Source organism: Bos taurus, chromosome 2, assembly GCF_002263795.3.
Source record: "Bos taurus isolate L1 Dominette 01449 registration number 42190680 breed Hereford chromosome 2, ARS-UCD2.0, whole genome shotgun sequence".
Lineage (NCBI taxonomy): Eukaryota > Metazoa > Chordata > Mammalia > Artiodactyla > Bovidae > Bos > Bos taurus.
In genome coordinates, this window is record NC_037329.1 from 88,011,999 (window position 1) to 88,026,928 (window position 14,930).

General features: G+C 39.6%; 1 protein-coding gene across 2 annotated transcripts in view; it reads right to left on the minus strand.

Moving 5' to 3' along the window:
• The window catches only part of SATB2 (SATB homeobox 2), a 198,797-nt gene that overhangs the window by 171,064 nt on the left and 12,803 nt on the right, over positions 1-14,930 (minus strand). Inside the window, exons 1-2 of one of the 2 annotated variants that reach the window (XM_059876300.1) lie at positions 6,501-6,659; positions 5,386-5,562 (exon numbers count right to left, since the gene is read on the minus strand). In XM_059876300.1, the coding sequence (XP_059732283.1) occupies positions 5,386-5,562; positions 6,501-6,513 (190 nt within the window). In that variant the 5' untranslated portion in view covers positions 6,514-6,659. Of the gene's footprint in view, positions 1-5,385; positions 5,563-6,500; positions 6,660-14,930 lie in introns of those variants that run through there. The other variant, NM_001206070.1, reaches the window with a different exon arrangement.

Below are 14,930 nucleotides of genomic sequence, written 5' to 3' on the forward strand. Positions count from 1 at the left end.
TTCTTGTATAAGCTCTGTGAAAGCAAGATATTTTTTCCAGTTCTTTTTCCCCAGAACCTAGAACGACTGATACACAGTAGGTGTTTCATGCTACTGAATTAATTAATTTGAAGATGAGAATTGCTGAGAAATATGCTTTACTTGCATATCAGGAATCATTTTAGCTTCATAAGAAAGAAATGTATATTTGAATTATGTAACTTACCATGTACATGTGTGCTTAGTCGCTCAGTTGTGTCCGACTCCTTGTGACCCTGTGGACTGCAGCCCACCAGGCTCCTCTGTCCATGGGATTCTCCAGGCAAGAATACTGGAGTGGGTTGCCATGCCCTCCACCAGGGAACCTTCACGACCCCAGGGCTCAAACCCACATCTCCTGTGTCTCTTGCATTGCAGGTGGATTCTTTACTCAGCCACCTGGGAAGTCCACATACCTACTACAGGCCCTCTTTATAGTTTTAGGAGTTGGCGTCAATAAACAATTTTGTGAGGCTCTTGTTTTTAATGAAATCTGTCTCAGTTATCTTGAAGAAATATTTCTGTACATTCCATTATGGAAGTGAAATATATATAATTTATCATTATTGAATATATGTAATCGTCACAAAATAAATAAAATCATTATGTAAGAGTAATCCAAATCCAAAAGTCTTGCCTTTTAGGCCTTATGTCCAAAAAGTTAAAAAACAAGAATTACAGAAGAATGGACTCCTACCCTGACTCTACATTTCCAGTGATCAGGGCTGTCACTGGACAAACCTATGGTTGAGGCTTCTGACTCAGGAGGTATTTAACTAGGCTTCAGATTCGGCTCTTCCACCCACTAGTCCTGTGCCCCAAGGAAAGTTATTTCCCTCTCTTTACTTGCCTCAGTTTCCTCATCTATGAAATGGGAAACATTTAAGTTACTTCAAGAGCTGTTGCGAGAATTAAATAAGTGAGTACATGTAAATCTCTTAGAATAGTGTCTGGCAAACAGTAATTGCCCAATTTGTTACCTTGTACTATTAAAACTCCAAGAAACCTTTGTACATCAACTATACTTTAATAAATTTTAAAAAACCCTTATTTTATACATCACAGGGGCCCATTAATGACTTATTGCTTTTTGCTTTTTTAATCTGAAACTGAAAAAGACAATGGAAATAATGTATCTATATCATATACAAGTTTTCACACCTATGGCTAAATTAACAACTTCCCCCTTATTCAGAGAAGAATTCATAGAGGAAGTAGAATTTCATACTTACATTTTTTTCTGATTGGAAAAAGAAGAAAATCCCATGTAATCCCACAACCCACCCAATTGATATTTTCATATATTTCCTTTGTCTTTTCCTATACATATAAGTAGAATTTTATATCATTGATATTATATTTGGCACTCTGCTTGATTCAAGTTACATTAAATGCATTTTTTGTGTCACTTTTTAAAAATGTCATTTTAAACAGCCATATACATTTAATTTCCCTGTAGTAGGAAATGGCAACCCACTCTCCTTGCCTGGAAAATTCCCTGGACAGAGCCGCCTGACAGGCTACAGTATATGGAGTCACAAAGAGTTGGACACAACTGAGCAACTAAGCACACACTGCACACACATTTAACCATTCTAATACACATAAGAAAAAATGGTGACTGATACACTTCCTCTGAACTCGTAACTTTTACATACTCATGACCCACCCCCCAAAAAAACCAGCCAGAAAGGATTTTTGCTTATTTATTTTTCTGCATGTTTGTTCTTAAATAAAATTTTCTAGTCAAAAATAAATTTTATTATAAAGTTTAAAATAAATTTTAAATAGGAAGCAGGAGAGAGAAAAGATATCCATTTACAAGTTAATCAAATGTACACAGTAAGGAATCGTGTTGCCATCACTGCCACCTCCCAGAGTCCACCATCTACCGTGCAAGTGTGAATAGCTACATAATCAGTAGGATAAAGAACTCTCTTGGCCATGTGGAGAAGTCCATGGCTATTACCAAAAGCCTTGTGGAGCAAAACTGAAAGGATGAAAAGGAACAAGAAAGACCAATGAAAGGAGTGATGCTTTAGAGGGGGAGGGTTACTGCATAGCGTTCCCTAGGTTAACACTCCTCTTCCAAAAGACTGGAAGCTACTTTTGATCCACATACATTGACTCATAGTTCAGCATATAACATAAAACGTGCCGGTTGTTCTTAAGGCTACCTATTCTGGGAAAAGCAAAGAGCTTGCCATCTTTAGGCTTTTTGCATATGCAAAACAGCTGGTCAGATGAATCCTGCATCTAATATCCTTGAGAATCACAGAAAGTTAATGGCATATGTTCTGGAAACTGAAGGGTTTGGGTCAATAAAAAGCCTAATGCCCATGGTTTATGACATTATCTTGTGCTCTTATCCTCTCTTGGGTCCAAGTACCTGGCTTCAAATAAAAACGGTTACCATAAAATGGGGAGAGGAAGGGTTGGATTAGAAACTCTTGAATTACATTTTAGTAGATTTTCTATCATCCTTTATAAGAAAATATTCTTTATTAAAAAAACTTCAGCTCACCTGGAGGGAATGACCTCTCAGAAAAAGTAACTGACTATGCTATGCTCACTAGAGTGCTTCCCAGATGACTCAGTGGTAAAGAATCCACCTGCAATGCAGGAGACACAGATTCCATCCCTGGGCCTGGAAGATCCCCTGGAGAAGGAAAGAGCAACCCACTCTAGTATTCCTGCCTGGGAAATCCCATGGACAAGGAGCCTGGTGGTCTACAGTGCATGGGGTCTCAAAGAGCTGGACACAACTGAGTGGCTAAACAACAACACGCTTACAAGAGCATGGGTGTGCGGGCTTGTCATTGGAACATGAGTGTCACTTGAAAATAACATTGCTGATGTATTTTCTCTTTTAAAGACAATCTGAATACTATTCTAATTCAATTACTGAAGCTCTTTTCTGGCCATGTCAAAATGAAAAATCTTGTTTCAAGAGTCTAACTTTGTAAAAATAGGCTCAAGAAACCAGCTCTCCCTGCAGTTTAGTTTGGCCCAACTTCTCCAACACAGGAAGAAGAGGTTCAGAAACACTCAGTTTCTCTGCCACAAACGCACTTGCTAGGAGGTCACCCAATGACTTCTCCATCTTGAGAGAATTACCTAAACTAACAAACAAATAAAACCAGAACAAAACAGAAAACTAGACATATAAAACCTCAGGCCTTGAATAGCCAATCACATTTTGTTCTGCGTCCTTTTCTAGCTTCCTCCTGCTCTGCTGTTTCTCCAGCATGTGAATGATCTGTCTTATCATGCATTGTTTGGTCTATAATATTAATAAATGTGCCACAAACTGCACACATGTGATGATCTGAATGACAACAAGGATCTAATAAATTTATTCCAAAATAAACAATTCTAAGTTTTTCCCTTTGCCCAAAACAGAGAGCAGCAATCTAAAATAAAATAAATGAACTGTGATTTTTTTCTCCTCTGTGAAATTATAGTACAGGACCTAGAGATAATACCTTCATTTACCTACAAAATAAATTATATCTGCAATCTAGAGCACCTTCAGGATGTTGATTAAACTTTTACAAAGTGTAATATTTAGTCATTTTTAACCACCATTTTCAAAAACTTTGGGGAAGCCAATATTCGCTTTTGGCTTTTTTCCTCTTTAACCCTCCACTATGGACCATATTTCTTGCTAGTGGATCTCATCTCGGTGAGTAGAACTCTCAGTCCACATCACTGAATGGAACCGTGTGGCTCCCTCGTGCAAATTTCCTGAGAGCCCCTGCCCTGAGCATGTGCCAAAAATCAAATCTTTGCCACTTAGTGCTCTGTGCTCCACATGTGAGCTCACGGCGCGTTGAGCAGCCGTGCTAACTGAGATGGATGGCCCTGTCAAACAGGAAGCTGGCACACCAGGATGCAAGCAGTGGGATACAATGACCTTTACATTCAGAGAAAATATCCCTAAAATGGCATGAAAAGTTTATGGGGGGGAAGAAGGGGGGATTCTTTTCTTTCATTTGGGCACATAGCATGCAATAAAAGCAATGGTGCCCAGCGTGCAATTTGCTCGGGATCAAATCTTGAATCCCTCACACAAGAAGGAAATGAATCATCCTTTATCATGCTGCTTTGAAAGCAGTGGACTCTACGATTCAGCAGTATGTATCGCTGCACCCGGACAGGCCAAGTGGAGGGATTCAGCATGCACTTCAACTCACAATAACCCAGAGTCTTGGGAAAACATTCCTAATCTCCTGTAGATGGGTTGGTTTCAGATGGTAGAACCAAGATATAATTTGAATATTTAATTTTTAAAAAATTTTTAAAGTAATAATCTGCTTACAAAATCAGAGTCAAGAGCTTGGGGGTTTAAATCCCATGTTCTTGGTCACCATATTTGTAACTTTTTATAAACTGCTTAATCTCTCGTTTCCTTCTCTAAATAAATAGAGGATTGTACCAACAGTTCTTAGGAAGTATATGAGGAGGAATTCATCTGAAAAAGTAGCAAAAATCGATAGCACATACACAAATGTTAAGTAAGGATAGAAATTAATATATGGAATAAAACCTGGCAGTCATATGCTTCTGCCCTTTATCATAATCTATACAATTCAATCATTCCGGCACAAACATCATTCTATTGGGTCAAAAATTTGTTTTTCTATTCTTCAGGTTTGGGGATATTTTTGTTACTTGTTTTGTCAATTATTTGGCATAAAAGAACAATGGGCAACACCAGTTCACAATGAGGTCCCTAGTGCTGTACAATTCACACTGAAATAACGAAGCTAATTTAATATTTATTAAATCAGTAAAATGAATTGATCACTGAGACACTGAGCATTTTTTAAATGACTGGACCACAGAACTACAGACAGGTTTTCAAAGATACAAAGTACAATATACGAGAGGCATACATTTTTTTTTCTATTTAAAAACTGATCATAAAGTACAAAAGCTGCAGGCCCAAAGCAGTGAATAAACTTAGAAAACTGAAAGCTTATAAATCACATATTAAAGTTTGGATAAGTTAGGAGTCAAATGTCTGAGTACTCTGAGAACACTGATTTGGGGACTTAGAGAAAATAAGAGCGCTATCAATGCAAAAAAAAAAAAAAAAAAAACACCCTCTATGATGACCACTTTGAAATGCAAACGGCAAAATGAAATGATTTTGGTGGCTCTAGAGGTGCTGGTCAAATGCTTCCCAAAGCAACCAGAGAACAAGATTCTCCATGAAACATTCTGCTGTCTACTGTTTGGGAAAGATGCTAAATGTGACCATTCTCCTCCAATCCCTGTTTGGAGAATTATTTCGGGGCACATACTCTTCCTCAAATCACGACATGCCTGAGGCACGGGGAGGAGAAGGAGATGGGAGAATACCTTGTGCTTGCGCTGCTGAGCTGTGGGAGTAGCCCAGGGCCAGGAGCGCAGTCTCCACCAGCTGGCTGAAAAGCACGTCTTTGCGAACCAGGACGAACTCAGCATGCTCTTCCCTGTTGTCATATTCAAGAGAGCCGTCCAACTGCTCCACCACACAAAAGACAGGAATCATCAAACCTGCAGGGACAAAAATCAAGAGCAAAACACAAACATTACAAAGCAAATCCCAGTCACCATCATAAGAAGGGAAGAGACAGTTATAAAAGTCACCCATCTGTGATTGACAGTGGCTTGGATTAAACAAGCCTCTTAGTTGGATAGGCCTAATGGGAAAGCTGTGGATTTTTTTCCTCTTCATTATTACCATCAGACTGCAGCACAACTGCCCCAAGCAGTGACAGAAGCCCTCAGATTCTAGTCACTAAAAAGTGGAGTGCCCCAATCAAGGTCTCCTGACCGAGAAACCTCAAGTTTATAGCCAGCACGTAAGTGAGATCAAGGAAACCTGTCTCTAGCATCCTCATGTCTACGGTCTTATCATTAGCTATTAATGGGACCAGTATTTTCAGATCAGATGTGCTTTTGTCTATAAATATTGTAAGACACCTAGGAGGGAAGCATATTTGATTTGAGGCCCTAAGCTATTATGAGAATATGTACAAGAAAATGGATAGGAATCTAAAAGAAACCCCTCTTGTATCTTTTATGTTTCTAAATATTATTAAATAGGCCATCAACTACTCTGCTCACATAAGTCTTAACTGATATTTAATTTACATCAAAGTCTGCATACAAATATGAAACTTTGTCTTTTAAAAAAAATTACTATGTTATATGTTAACACCAGTTACCACTGGAAAGGAATACCTCTGCTTATGTTTTCAAAGAAGTAAACCACCCTAAAGAGTAAAGCAAATTAATGTAGTTGAAAATCTGTTGAAATCTGTTGTCACTGAAACATTTCTCTGCTTTGTATCAATGTGTGAAAAGCTAAAAAATGTTTAATTCACTAAAGATTTTTTTATAAACTGTTTTTTATTAGAAAAAAAAGTCATACAGGCATTTAAATCTAAACACAGCCATGACAAAAGAAGATCAAAGCTTTACCAACATACAAGTAATAAACATGGACTCCGCCCCACGTAATTCACATAAATTAGTACGTTACGGAGTAAGGATCTGCAAGAAAAACTAAAAGTTATGAAGGGGGAGGTAGAAGATCAGCTGGTCATGGTGACAGCATTTCACAATAAAAATAAGACCTCTGTGTAAAATGACATATGTGAGTATGACCTCTGACACATAGAATGCATAGGAGTTTCTCTAGAAACCCCTCCCTGTTGCCTGGACACTGGAAGCTTCCTGACTCACTCTGATCTGGAAAGCAGAGGGTGGGAGCAGACATTCTGCAAACTACCAGGTCACAGATTTAGATTTTTCTTCTAAAGATAATACAATGGTGACACTGGTTCCCATGTGCTAATTATTATTATTAAAGATAATAAGTATTGGATGTAATTATTAAATGTAATCATTATTAACAATAATAATACTCATTAAGAATTGTTATCATTAAAGATCATGGTAATTATTATTAAGCCTGCACAACAGACTAACAAGTCACACCACACCATACCTGACACAACTATTAACTTAGTATTCACTCCTAAGAACAACAAAGCAGCATTATTGTCCATTGCCCATATACCATCCATGGTATCAATTTATGGAACATAGGAAATAAGGGTGGGGCAGATATTATTTTAGACAAAGAAGAGAATTTAGCCTCGCCACATGGTGCCTTACAAAATATTTTTTTTAATTATGATCAGCACTGTCATATCAAGTGCTTATTTACTTATGCCCAGTTTATTCCCAACTGCTTGTAAGACATGTAGTGAATAATATAAATGAGATTTCTTCCAAATTATCTCAGTGGTCATTCATTTATCCAACTTTTGTTCCCTGAATACCTGCTGTGTGCCAGGTATACCCCATGGCTCTAGTGATACAAATGAAAACAAGCTTGCCCTGCTCATACCCTCAGTGCAGTTGAAGAGTGTTGTAAAGTCTTCCTAAGCAAGCATAATGGCATGTTATAGGACCGATTCACGAGAGCCCTTACCAGCACCGAGTAGCCTCCATTTAGACCTTGTAACTCTTACATACTGGTAAATGATCTTTGTTCAAGGAAGCAGGTTGATTTCTATTTTTAATGATTTAAGTATATGCACACATAGAGCCATGTAGTCAGTGGTGCCATAAGCTACTTCATCACTAATACCTGTGTGTACATAAGTTTCAATGCTGAAAATCCATGGGCAGTTCCTAATGTCAACATCTAAGTGTCACACATCTGGAAATCACAGATAAGACCTTTAAATGAATCCAGTTGCTCCATAACCTATCATGCAGCCATTGCTTTAGCAAACATAAATCTTCCTCAAGTAGATGGTCACCTGAAAAAACTTAAGACCCCAGTAATTTTTTAATAATATTAAGAGCTCATGAGTTAGAGATGAACTACAATACTAAAGCACAAAGATTTATACCACGTAGAGATTTATTTTTTGAAAATGTCAATGATCAAAATATTTCCTAAATATTTTATTTCAGTGACTAAAGGAAGCAAATTGTTATCTGACATGACAGCAATAACAGCTCACAACCAAAAAGCAAGTACCTGTTCCTCACAGGCATCGCCTACTTTCAAAAAAAGAAAAAAAAAAAAAAAAAGGACATTTATAAAACAAAACAGTATTAATCAGAAGTATATGATAACAGAATCTGTTCTAAAAGCACATATACATGTAATACTAAAAGCTATAATAAACAGGTTATATTTAACCACTAGAAAAAATGTACCCTTTTAGTAGAATTAGATCAATCAAAATAATGATAAAATCTTTACACTGAAATGCAATTTTTACAAAAGAAGAGGAAGGCAGAAAAATAGATGCAGTTACTAGTGACAATGACAAGAGAAACGAAAACCAGTAAAACAGTACAACTGCGGTCAAATGCAGGGAAGAAGAAAATTAAGGTATACATTTAAAAACAGCAAATTCCTAGGAAAGAAAACTATGAAAGGATGAGTAGATATATATATCAAAAAATATATATATTTATTCATTTGATCACCCCATTTGCTCCAGGCAAAAGAGAAAAAAAAAAGTGACAACAGATGAAAGGATAGTGAGAGCATGTGATAAGCACTTCAAAAAATAAAAATGGGAAGAATTAAAAGTCCCAATAAAATAAAAATAGCAATGTAAAACTAAGATGCATTCATAACAAAATTTAGAAATGATCAAGAAGAAAAATAAAGACACTGTTGTCCTCACCCTATACCTAAAGCTTATGGCATTATTTTTCTTTTATTATAGCACAGACCATCTCCAGATGATCAAGTAGAGAACTTTGAACCTTTTGATTATAAGCCTCGCTAAGCCTTTTATAATTGCAGGAGGTAAGCAAGTGGCTTAATCTAGAGGACAGGCACACAGCCCTAGCCATTTGCTAGAAATTAAGAGCTCTTCTGACAAATTGGGATAAATGGCTAATTCTGTTGTCAGAGACGTAAAATAAGCAATGGGACTCTCTCTATAGAAAAATGCATTTTCCCAATTGTTCTTAGTTACGATGCTCAAATTGCCATTTTCATCATGACATGATTTCCAAGGAAGAGTGCATCATTATAAAGAGTTAACCTGATCTTCAGCACCACAGCCCTGCAAACACAGACATGTGGGGAGAAGGCTGCTGAGAGCCAGGATGGAGTGAAGTCCTGCCACTATCATTACTAACCTGTTGGAGTTATTTGTTTGACCTCTCAGCTAAATTCCTCCTAGCTAAAATGTAAATAATAATATCTACGTCCAAGAATGGTGTGAGAATTAAACAATGTAACATAGTTAAGTGGTCTGACAAATAGCCCTCCAATAATGAAATCCATTTGGTTTTCTTTTTTCAAAATCAGTATTAATACCACTTCACAGAGGAAAAAAAGAGACCAATAATTTTTTTCAGGGTCCACCATCAAGGCTCAAGATACTTCCTGAAAAGCATTTCTTCAGAATGAAAATCATACCAGTAATTACTGAATGGCCTAATTAAGATGCTTAAAGGCTTAACATGTTCACCATGCCCCACAGCAAAAGGGTGAAAGTGTTAAAAGCACCATACTTAATATGCGAAGGACTTCCCTGGTGGCTCAGCCTACAGTGAGGGAGACCGGGTTCTATCCCTGGGTCGGGAAGATCTCCTGGAGAAGGAAATGGTGATCCACTCCAGTATTCTAGCCTGGAAAATCCCATGGACCGAGAAGCCTGGTAGGCTACAGGCCATAGGGTTGCAAAGAGTCGGACACGACTGAGTGACTTCACTTTCACTTTCACTTTAATATGCTAAAACTGCCTTACAGGAGCCACTAGCCACATGCGGTGACGGAGCAACTGAATGCTGACTAGTCCTGAGCTGAGATGTGCCGTGTGATACATACACACTCAGTGTCAACAATTTAATATCAAAAAATAAAAAATAATTATATTTAACTCAAAAAATTATTCTTATTAATATAGAAATAATATTTTGGATACACTGAGTTAAACAAAATGTATTATTAAAATTAATTTCATCTGTTTCTTTAACCGTTTTTTTTTTTTTTTAAAGAAGCTACAAGAAATTTAAAATTATACATGCGGCTTTTATTACATTTTGATCAGACAAAGCTGCTCTAAGCAATCTGCCAAATACCAACATATACAATGGTTTTTCTGACCCAGGATAAATACACCACAACCTGATTAGCAGGACAATTGTGTCATTGTCACTTATCTCTCCTCTGTGTTCCAGATCTTAAGAGACTTGAGGACAGATGTACTCTTGGTTAAACTCCAATATCTAACGTGATATCTTCCCTGTTTCATTGAACAAATTGTAGGTTATTGTTTCACTTCTAACTATATTAGTCCAACTTCTTTAATAAAAGAAAGACTTTTTTTTTGTCTTCGCTTCATTTCAGAGAACAAAATCTAAAGTGCTCAGGAAATGACAAGATACAGAGATAAATGTGAGGAAAAAGTACCGTTTAATGTGCTGGATCTAACAGTGAAAGATGAAAGGTCCAGAGGCAGAGGTCTAGAGCAGGATTCTAGTGTCTTCTGGGACAGCTGGGACACAAAATGACACTCTCATCTGCAGGGCAACTCCTAACTCATCGCGTACTCTGACTTAAATTCTTACCTTTGTTTCTTCCCTGTTTACCCTGTGAAAGGGTTATTATTACTCTCATCTGATAAACGAAGAAGCTGAAACTATAGGAAAATTAAGAACGATGTCCAAAGAAACCAAGAGAAGCAAGAATAAAGCAGTTCCAGTTAGCCAACTTTAAATCTCAGGCACACAGCATTCCTGGGGCGGGGGCGGGGGGGGCGCGCGGGGGGGTGTCGGTTGGGGGGAAGGTGTCAAAAAACAACACTCCAAAACCCACACCCACAGAAATATAAATGTGTGACCTTTCAGTAAAGGACCCTTCACCACTTGTGGTGTCCCAAGTGGGTAACCCATGTCATTTGTAAGTGAACAGTAATGCGTCTGCCTGCAGTGTGGGAGACCCGGATTCGATCCCTGGGTTGGGAAGATCCCCTGGAGAAGGAAATGGCAACCGACTCCAGTACTCTTGCCTGGAAAATTCCATGGACTGAGGAGCCTGGTAGGCTACAGTCCATGGTGTCGCAGAGAGTCAGACACGACTGAGAGACTTCACTTCAACTTTCAATAGCCTACTGCGTGTCAGGGTATTGACATGGGTGCAGAGGAGAAACCGAACACAGTCACTCACAAAGAAAGGCTCACAAAATGTGTCCTTCTCCAGTGTGGGTGAGCAGAGGCTCCAGGCTCCTCCTCAGCCCCTTCACCTGCTAGATCCACCCTCATTCCTAAACCTGCCCCCTGAATGACAGGAGCCAGTCTGAGATGATAGGAGGCCAGCCTTTTTCCTCCCCTCTTTCAAAGAGCTCCTGAAACCATCCTTTTCCAGGAGAAAGGCAGCCACAGGGCCTTCTCCCTTCCCTGGGGGCAGCAGTAGATCAGGTTCTATTACCTGAGAAGGCCCCTGGGCTAATTGAAGATCACAAAGGCTTTAGGGCAGAGCCTTGCATCTGTATCTGTTCCTTGTATAAAACTGAGCCAGGAGTAAAGCATCACCCTCAGCAACTACCACAATCAATAAATCACAGATCCGCAGAAACACTGAAACAAATTCTACCAGGGAAACTAACTGAACAACACAGAGGCTTCCAGAGGACTGGGAAGGCGGGTGGGAGTGGGGGCAACTATCTTTTCTTACTGCAAATTTACCAGAAACACAAAACTACTGTTTACTTGCTCTAAAACCTCATATCCTCCCCCTCTCTGTCTCTGTTTCTCACATAGGCACAAGCACACACAGTCTCGCCAGTTTTAACCTCTAGATTCTTCCTTCCACCCTGAAACAATAAAGGCACGTTTGAGTGCCAAGAACTGCAACCAGAAACAGAAAGGATGAGGGTGTCCTGCACCACCTTCTTGGGGTCCCAGGAAAAATTTCAAAATGGATCAAGGGTGTCTTCCCTACTCCCCTCTTTTCTGCTCCTACTCTCAACTCCCAGGGACCAACCTCCTGAGCTCTGATGGCCCCAGGCTCCACATTCCACTCCAGCTGCCCACTCCCCCAGGAGCTGAAATTCCAAAGAGATTAATAGATAAAAAGATGCAACACTTTACAGTTTGAACGGTTTGGTAGTCTCTTAATCTCCTCAGATACATTTTCATTGTTAAAGAAGTACACTGTAGCCCATATTAACTTCCAGTGGAAAGATCTTCAGGTAAGGTAATAAAGAAAAACATGTTTTCACCAGTATTAGTGTGCATGCTACGAACATGTGTGAGTGCTAAATTGCTTCAGTCATCTCTGACTCTTTGCAATGCTATGGACTGTAGCCCTCCAGGCTTCTCTGTCCATGGGATTCTTGGGGCAAGAATACTGGAGTGGGTTGCCATGCCCTCCTCCAGGGGATCTTCCAGACCCAGAAATTGAACCCACTTCTCTTGCATCTCCTGCATTAGCAGGTGGATTCTTTATGACTAGTGTCACCTTGGAAACCAGTATTAGGAGGGCAAGTAAAATCATCTGGGGGCAAATGAGCCACCTATAGGTGGCACAGAGGTCCTCTAGGCTCCCCTAAACTGCTCCACTTTCCAAAGTTCCTCTCTTTTGCTTGTCAACTACAGATTCTTAGAAGGATCAATTTATTTGTTTTTGCTGTTGGTGTTGTTTTTAACACTTCCCAAAGAGGAAACAGGAGGCAAGATAGAGATGGGACAGCTGAAAGTCCTGGTTGTTCACAGGTAGAAGACCAGTCATTCCTACAATTATGGGGAAGGCAAAATAATTACTCTAAGGGCATGACCTGTTCATCCATGACCCAGTTGCTTAGAATTCAGAATTAGACCTCCAAGTAAAGTTTTACCTATAAAGCTCATTGGTGCCACTTTCTCTGTGTGGAGGTGAGGAGAAGATAAGACTATCAAGAAGTATTTTATTTTCAGAATTCTCTCTAGTAAAACCAGATACTACTTTATAGCCCTTGGGGCAGATCTTAACTTTGGAAGATAAGAACAAAAAATAGGCCAGGGGTAGGGCTGGCCAAGTAAGCTCTGGTCCTCTCACTTATCACCTCAAAGGCTCATATTGGGTTTAAAGTGGTAGGGAAGGGAGATGAGTTTTCTGGTCTTCCAGATCTCTGATTCCAGGCCTGTCCCCAAACTGAGAGGCCACAATTCAACCTGAAATCAGATCTGAAGGCTAAAGGAAAACTCCAGGTCTCTCGATACACTTCAGTTCCAGAAATGCGGTGGCAGGATCAACTTGGCCTGGCTGTCTGCAAAACAGGACTTCATAGGCATGCAGGAGGCACAGTGTAACTGCTCATCTAAACCAAAACTTCTGAGCTCCACCTGGGAACACAGCCACAGCAAGCCTGATCCAAGGAACTAAATTCCTAGATGTCAGGAATGTCCAGTTACAGTGAACGAGAGGCTGGCCATTTCCTTCTCCAACATGGACCCGTCTTAGATAAGTCCTCACCCTCCCACTCCCTCTTCCACCCCCAGACTGACCTGCAGCAGACCCAAGAGAAATGTTTGTTCATTTTAGCAAAATGCTAATTGCACCCAAACATTAATAACCACCATTAATAGGCAGTGTCGGTTCTGGAAACCCCATGACTCCTCGGCCATCTAACTGGTCCACATCACTTTGGCCCTACTGCATGGCATTAAGCATCAGCAGACAAGGAACATTTTCTAGGAAAGGATCCACACACATGGATCCAGGAGTTAACTTACTCCATGTTTTCCAGATCACGGGGGCCTACACAACCACTGCCGACAGAAATTGTTTTTATCACCACAAAGGCATCCCAGTCGACTGGCACAGGACTCTGCTGGCTCACAGCACCTTGCCCTGTGACTGTACACACCCTAGAGCCCGGAGGGCATCTTATCTGCAGTCCTACCCACGTCCTGCACTGAAGGACAGCAGCATCTTTTCTAAGTGTAGTAACTACAGAGAGATAAAATGTTTACCGATCCCAGAATCAAAACAAAATTTAAGAAAAGAAAAAAAGTCAAATATGCAAGTTTGTGTATCACAGAAGAGTTCAAACATATGGCACACTGTGTGAGGACCCCCCAGCTCAAAACTAAATTCTTCAGGTTCTTTTCATACTGGGTTAGAAATGCATATACTAGTAAGTCTTGAGACTCAAGGACATGTTAAAATGACTGTGAAAGTGAAAGTGAAGTTTCTCAGTCGCGTCCGACTCTTTGCGACCCCATGGACTGTAGCCTATCAGGCCCCTCCGTTCATGGGATTTTCCAGGCAAGACTGCTGGAGTGGATTGCCATTTCCTTCTCCAGGGGATCTTCCCGACCCAGGAATCGAACCCAGGTCTCCCGCATTGCAGGCAGACGCTTTACCATCTGAGCCACAACTCATTAACATCAGGATCTCCGTCCTCCATTTAGTAAAATCTTATTCTGGAGGTTTCTGGGAAGGTAATTTTTTTAAATAGTATTGAACTAGAGATGTATTTGTCGCTCCCTTCATTCTTATTATCCTCTCTGGAAAAGCTATTTGCAACTCAGAGCCCCAGGAATGAAAAAAGGAGTCAGTAAAATTTATCTTTGTTAGCAAACTAACATTTGCTTCATCATCACAGGTTTTGAGCTCTGCCTAAATGTTATTTTATCTAATTTAACCGTTAAAAAACCCTTGATTAATTTCTCCAGTGTAGTGTTAAGGAAAGCTAACTATACTGAGGTTCTCTAGCAAGGAATTAATAAAGGAATCAAGCACTTGGCTCTCAATAAGACAAGACTACCCAGATTTCTAGCGGGAATATTCCAGAGCACAAACATGTTTTCTTTGGGGAGTTTAACTCACCAAAATTATTAAAAATTGAGATCAAACACTAGTGCAAAGCCCCAAAGGAAATCATACT